Source organism: Halyomorpha halys, unplaced genomic scaffold, assembly GCF_000696795.3.
Source record: "Halyomorpha halys isolate HHAL.00 unplaced genomic scaffold, Hhal_1.1 Scaffold591.1, whole genome shotgun sequence".
Classification (NCBI taxonomy): Eukaryota; Metazoa; Arthropoda; class Insecta; order Hemiptera; family Pentatomidae; genus Halyomorpha; species Halyomorpha halys.
In genome coordinates, this window is record NW_027104732.1 from 143350 (window position 1) to 149977 (window position 6628).

The 6628-nt window shown below is 37.4% G+C and overlaps 1 protein-coding gene across 2 annotated transcripts in view; it reads left to right on the plus strand.

The window, feature by feature from the left end:
• The window catches only part of LOC106684561 (serine/threonine-protein phosphatase 6 regulatory ankyrin repeat subunit B), a 26481-nt gene extending 20294 nt beyond the window's left edge, over positions 1-6187 (plus strand). For both annotated transcript variants that reach the window (XM_014426711.3, XM_014426712.3), the window contains one exon: positions 79-6187. In XM_014426711.3, coding sequence (XP_014282197.1) covers positions 79-4803 — 4725 coding nt within the window. In that variant the 3' untranslated portion in view covers positions 4804-6187. The remainder of the gene's footprint in view (positions 1-78) is intronic.
• The last annotated feature ends 441 nt before the right edge of the window (positions 6188-6628 follow it).

Genomic DNA, 6628 nt, shown 5'->3' on the forward strand with positions numbered 1-6628 from the left:
ATTTATAAAATTGTATTGGTACAATTTAGGATTATTTTTTTGAAAACATTAATTCATTCATTATTCATTTATTTTCAGAACCTCTTGGGAACATCCGACGAAACACCTGAAGATTACCGACTGGAAGGATACGTCTCTCATGATCAGTTTTATTCCAGCCTTAACTGTTTTCTTTTCGAAAAAATTCAAGCTGCTACCATCTCAGTCCTTCGGCATTCGAATGCAGGAACAGAAGAGATTTTATCTAATATCGATGAGGATGAGTATACTTTCCTGCAAGTTCTTTACTCACTCAGCTCCGATGACCTGTCATATTCGAATCTTCTTTTGGATCTGGCCTCCAAGAAAAGACTAAATAGTGAGAAAGAAATTATAAGTAAATGGTTTAGGTCGAAATTACACGTTCCAGAAGAAACAATGTACAATGTGATTGATTCGATAGCGAACAATAGGCATCTTTCGACAATACCAGATGCTATACTTAAAGAAATACTTTTAATAGTGAACAAAAATGCTGTTCTACTTAAAGCTTCTGAAAAAGGCAATACTGGAGTCATCAATTGGATACTTGCCCATGATGAAGATTACGATATGAATAAAGCTATGGAAATAGCATGGCATAGTCAACAATGGGGAGGTGTAAAAGCTCTTCTCGCTAGCCGCTATGTAGAAAAGATCGATAAAGAATCAGCATTAATTCACTCAAAGAATGAGGAAAACAAAACATTACTCCATTTTGCAGCTGAAACTAATTCCACAAAAGCGGTAGAGACTATATTAGAAGCCGGTGCACAAGTGAACACGTTGGATGAAAATGGAACAACGCCTCTGTTCGAAGGAGTGAAAAATAATAATCTGAAATCAGTAAAAATGCTGATAGAAAAAGGAGCTGGGTTATATTATGAAACGCGTTCTGGAGACATAGCATTGCACGCTGCGGTTTTGAACGGAAATATCGAAATCGTCAAATTGTTGGTCCAATTTGGTTCTATAATAGACAAAAGGAATAAACACGGATTGACTCCATTGAATATTGCAGAGCAAGTGACTCTTACTGGAATTATTGATTACCTTTCTCAACAAAATGTAAAAATAGCCATAGAACTCGAAGATCCTTTGACAATCCTCTCTTGGTCATCGGTTCTATGCCACATGGAAATTAGAAAAAAGAGCCAAAAAGACTTACTTCAAATGTCAGAGATTGCGAAAACACTTCTGATTAGAGGTGGAAATAGTTATTATGGACCATTAAAAGAAACATTACTGAAAATAATATTAGGTTCAGGGATAGGTAATGAAAATCAAATTCCAGAAATCATTTACAATCTTGGTGCTGATGTGAATACAACTTACAAAGAAGATGCCAATCAAACATTTCTAATTAGAGCTGCCCAGTCGGGAAACATAATGCTCACCAGATTACTTTTGGTCGCTAAATACTTCATCAATGCAAAAGACAGTGATGGCAATACTGCTTTACACGTAGCTGTACGCAATGGATATATTCAAATGGTAAAACTGCTCCTAAGAGAAGGAGCACATTTGAATTCAGTTAATAATTTTGGTTCAACACCACTTCATCTAGCAGCAGGGCTAAATCTAAGTGATATCACCAATATCATCCTCCAAAGAGGAGCTAAAGTGGACGTAATGGACATGAATTCTAACTCACCTCTGTTCATTGCTGCCTCGAATGGGAACGATGAGGTTGCCGAGCTCCTATTGAATGAGGGGGCCTCCCTTGGAATTCGAGGAAAAGATGAAAGATCAGTTTTACACGCAGCTGCCAGTGGAGGTAACGCCCGTCTGGTAGAACTTCTACTAAATAGAGGAATCGATGTTAATGTTAAGGACGTCTACGATTATACCCCACTATACATAGCAACCGACTTAGGACATTATGAAGTTGTTAAAACCCTACTGAATAGACAAGCCAATATTAACAATAATAACAGGGGAGGTAAGACTGCCCTACACTTGGCAGTTTCAAGAGGCCATCTGGCAATAATAAAACTACTTTTAGACAGAGGAGTAGACGTAAATATAGAGGATATTTACCTCAATACTCCCCTCCACGAAGCTGCAAAGAATGACCAAAACAGTGCTTTGGAATTGCTTCTTGAAAGGGGTGCAGATGTCAATGTCATGAACAAGGATGGTCTTACAGCACTCCACGCAGCAGCAGCAAATGGGAACACTAAGGCAGTCCAGCAACTTCTTGATAAAGGTGTTAACATAAACCTGGAAGGAGGTGAATCCGAAACAGCTCTATACTCGGCCGTTACTAATGGTCATCTTTCGCTCGTAAAACTGCTTATAGAAAAGGGAGCTAATGCTAATGCCGTCAACAAAGAACTACGTACTCCACTTCATGCAGCATCATGGAAAGGATACGCTCCTATTGTTAATATTCTTCTTGATAATAAAGCAAGCATCGACCCCAAAGATACCAATGGCGAAACACCCCTATTCTTAGCGGCCATTTACGGGATGGAAAACATTATTGATCTTTTGCTCGAGAGCGGAGCAGATATTAATACCCGGAATAAAAATGATTGGACAGTATTGCATGCAGCATCAAGATATGGTCATATAGATGTTATAACTTATTTACTTAATAAAGGAATGGATGTAAATGAGAAATCATTAAACAATGAAACACCTTTACATTTAGGAGTTTTGAGCCAGAATGATTTGGTTGTTAGTTTCCTTGTTCATAGAGAAGCAGATATCACAGCTAAAGACCAAAATGGTCGGACTCCCTTACATCTGGCTGCGCAAGAAGGGAAATTAACAATTATTGTAACGTTATTAAACAAAGTAGATGATATAAACGTGAAGAATAACGAAGGGAGAACACCGCTCCACGAGGCTGTTTGGGCTGGAAAGCTAGCTGCTGTGAAACTATTTATAAGAAAAGGAGCGCGACTCCACGTCTTTACAAATGAAGGCTGGACCGAGATTCATGTAGCTGCTTGGAAAGGTTATAAGGACATCGTTCAACTATTACTAGATCATGGAGAAGATGTAAATATAAAGGATATAAACAGTGACTCTCCCCTTTATGAAGCTGCAAGAGCAGGAAGAACTAATGTCGTCCAATTTCTTATAGAAAAAGGCGCTGATATTGATGCGAAGAATAATCAAGGATTCACAGCATTACATATTGCAGCATCCGGCAACCATGTATCGGTTGTTGAAGTCCTATTACAAAAGGGAAGTTACGTGAACATCAAGAGTTCAGATGAGAGAACTGCCTTATTCCAAGCCGCCCAATCAAACGCTGTTAGCGCAGCTAAAGTTTTAATCGACAAAGGAGCTGACATAAATGCCACTACTACAACAGGTTTCACAGCATTACACGCCGCAGCCGCAACCGGAAATCTAAAAATTGTCAATCTCCTACTTGATAAAGGAGCCAACATGAATGCGAAAAATAACGATAGAAGAACACCTTTGCATGAAGCGGCTAAAAATGGAAAAGATGAGGTTGTATGGGAACTGTTGAAAAGAGGAGCTAGCATAAATGATAAATTAAAAGATGGTTGGACGTCTCTTCATGCAGCTGCTTTAAACGGTCATTTATCAGTAGTCCTCAGATTGTTAGATAACGGAGCAAACGTCAACGTAAGAAATGATAATGGGGAGACACCACTTGATGAAGCAGCCGATGGTGGACAGTACACTATGGTAAAAACTCTTCTTGACCGGGGAGCTGACATAAATGCCAAAGATGTGAATGGTTGGACGCCATTACACAGTGCAGCTAGAAATGGCCAAGTAGCAATCATAAATCTTTTGATTGACAGAGGAATCAACATTGATTCAAGAAATGATAACGGAAAAACACCGCTTGACATTGCTTCCCGCGCAGGACGGTATTCTGCAGTCAAGGACCTAATAGAAAGAGGAGCCAACGTTCATTCTAAAGATGAAACTGGTTGGACACCCCTCCATGGAGCAGCACTTACTGGTAATTTAGCTATCGTTAATCTTCTTATTAAAAATGGAGCTGGTGTCAATGTAGAAGATAATAATGGAGAAACACCAATGAACGAGGCAGCAGATGGAGGACATCTGGAAGTTATCAAAGCTCTCATTCATACAGGTGCGAGAGTCAATGTCGTCGATGTACGTAATTGGTCTCCATTGCATGGGGCCTCTAAATACGGCTATTTAGATATCGTCAAGTTTCTGATTGAAAAAGGAATAGATGCTAATATTGCAACGAAAAATGGGGATACTCCACTTACCCTCGCTGCTTCGAATGGAAAGAGTTCAATTGTTAAAGCTCTTATTGAGAAGGGAGCTAACATCAAAGTAAAAACATTCGAAGGGAACAGCGCTCTCCACCTTGCTGCAAATCGCGGTGACACATCAATAATTAATCTCTTACTAGACAAAGGGGTTAACATCGATGTCAGAAATAACAATCGTGAAACTGCCCTACATAGAGCAGCTCGAAATGGGCACGTGGCAGCAGTTACAGTACTTCTCAACAGAAACGCTGACATCAACGCCTTCGACAAGCGTGGATCCACCGCTCTTCATGCAGCTGCTGTAAGTGGACAAACCAACGTAATTAACATCCTAATAACTCGAGGGGTGGATATCAATGCTAAAAACGATAATGATATGACACCTCTCCAGGAAGCAGTGTACTACGGGCATTTATCGGCCACGGCATTACTTATAAACAACGGTGCGGACATCAACGTCTTAGATAGCAATGAGAAAACGCTGAAAGATATTGCCAAGGAAAGAGAGCATTCTATTATATTCAACTTTCTTTCAAACCAGTAAAAATTAGAAACACTTTGGACTCGCGAGTGATTTAGTTCTTTCTTTAATATATACTTCATTAGTAGATGATTATAATCAAGAATTTCAACAAATATTGAAAGGATTTAAGGTTATTTTCAACTATTAAGGATAAAATGAATATAGACGTCTTCACTACAATGTGGTTATTTCATGTACCAGTTATAAAGTCAGTAGAAGCTTTCTGATTTTCTTTCATTAGAGATGTTTCCCATTATCTCAAACCATACATTTAATATACATAAATGATCTAGCTGATTCCATTCACCACGGTACCGCTTGCATTATTTTACCTGAAGTGGTAAGAGAGCATTGACAACATTTATTACTGGAAAGGAAGTAATATGTTATGGCTGATAGTAGAGACAATTGGTTGTCACTTTTTTAAATTTTGGTTCAACATCCTATGTTCTCAAACATAGGGGAGAAAATACAGGTTCCTAACCTTTTCTAGCCAGAGTGGATAGTTCGAAATTTATTCCGAAGATACGCCACAAAAAAAAAGACACCTGGCTAGGACAGATTCAAATCAGCCTCCAGCATGAGAATACCCAGTTTGTAGCTTACTCTACATAGACATCCACGGATTCCTGGCACTTTTGTCTTTGAATGTGTTTGAGAATATTCTAAATTTTCTTACTGTTTGATTTGTGAATTCACTTTGTTTCAGCTAAAAACATTGGAGTCAGTTTTGTTGAACAACTACCTTGGTTATTATAGTTCAAAAATTAAAAAAGACTCCCTTATGATGATTAATGAACCTTGAAAGAAGATGCTGAAGTCCTAAGCATTCATAGTTCCAAAAAAATATAATTTCCCGATCCCCTTTAGTAAATTATTGTTGTGTAGTAGATGAGAAACTTCCAATTGTGGGGACATGGCAGTTACTACCAGAAAAAAGAGGTTTGATGCTCATCTATAGATACTGGTCCATGTTTCTGTAGACGGTAATCAACAAGCAAAGAAGTTGGAAAAGCTCTGATGTAAGAAGAATCAATATTTAAGACCATTGGCTTACAGAAAAATTGGATTTATATTAAAAACTTTATTACAACGTCCAAGCTGAAGATAAGAAGATTCTGAAGAATGGGCAAATCTCTGGTAATCTTACCCGAATTTAGGGTGAGGACTCATGTATCGTGTTATCTCCTCCAACAGATCATCATACTAGACTCAATACTATCCCCGATAAAGGAACACTGTGGGAACATCCGCATGGGTGGGAATCATATCTTAACATGGATGTGTTTAAGGATGAAAAAAAATTCAAAACTATAAATAATTTAAAAAGGGCTACAATCGAGAGATTGCCGTGATAACCTACTTAGTTTGGTGTAGAAAACAATAAATTGTAAATAAATATTAATTTTTTTTTTGTACACAATAGTTCCTCTGACAAGTGTTTTTAAAAGAATTTTGGGATGAGTAGCATAGGTTCCAGACTAGTATATTATTCAAAATGTATATTATAATTTATCATATATGCCAAAAATATGATACCCTTAGTTGGGTAAAAATCAGGCTGTCGAGTGTGATTCTGACCAATTCAACGTGTTGTAATATTGTTGGTCTAATAACAGTACTTCTTTACAAACAGTTACTAACAGTACTTCTTTACAAACAGTTTATGGGTTGTAGCAGTACAGATTTAATTTTGTTTATGCCCAAAAACACTATGTTAACTATAAATTATTTTAAATAATTTTGACTATAAATATATATTTAACATTTTTATTTTTTTTATGTTACTTTAGAAACTATCACATCAATTGTGGAGATTATCAAAGCATATTAAAATTAGAAACTT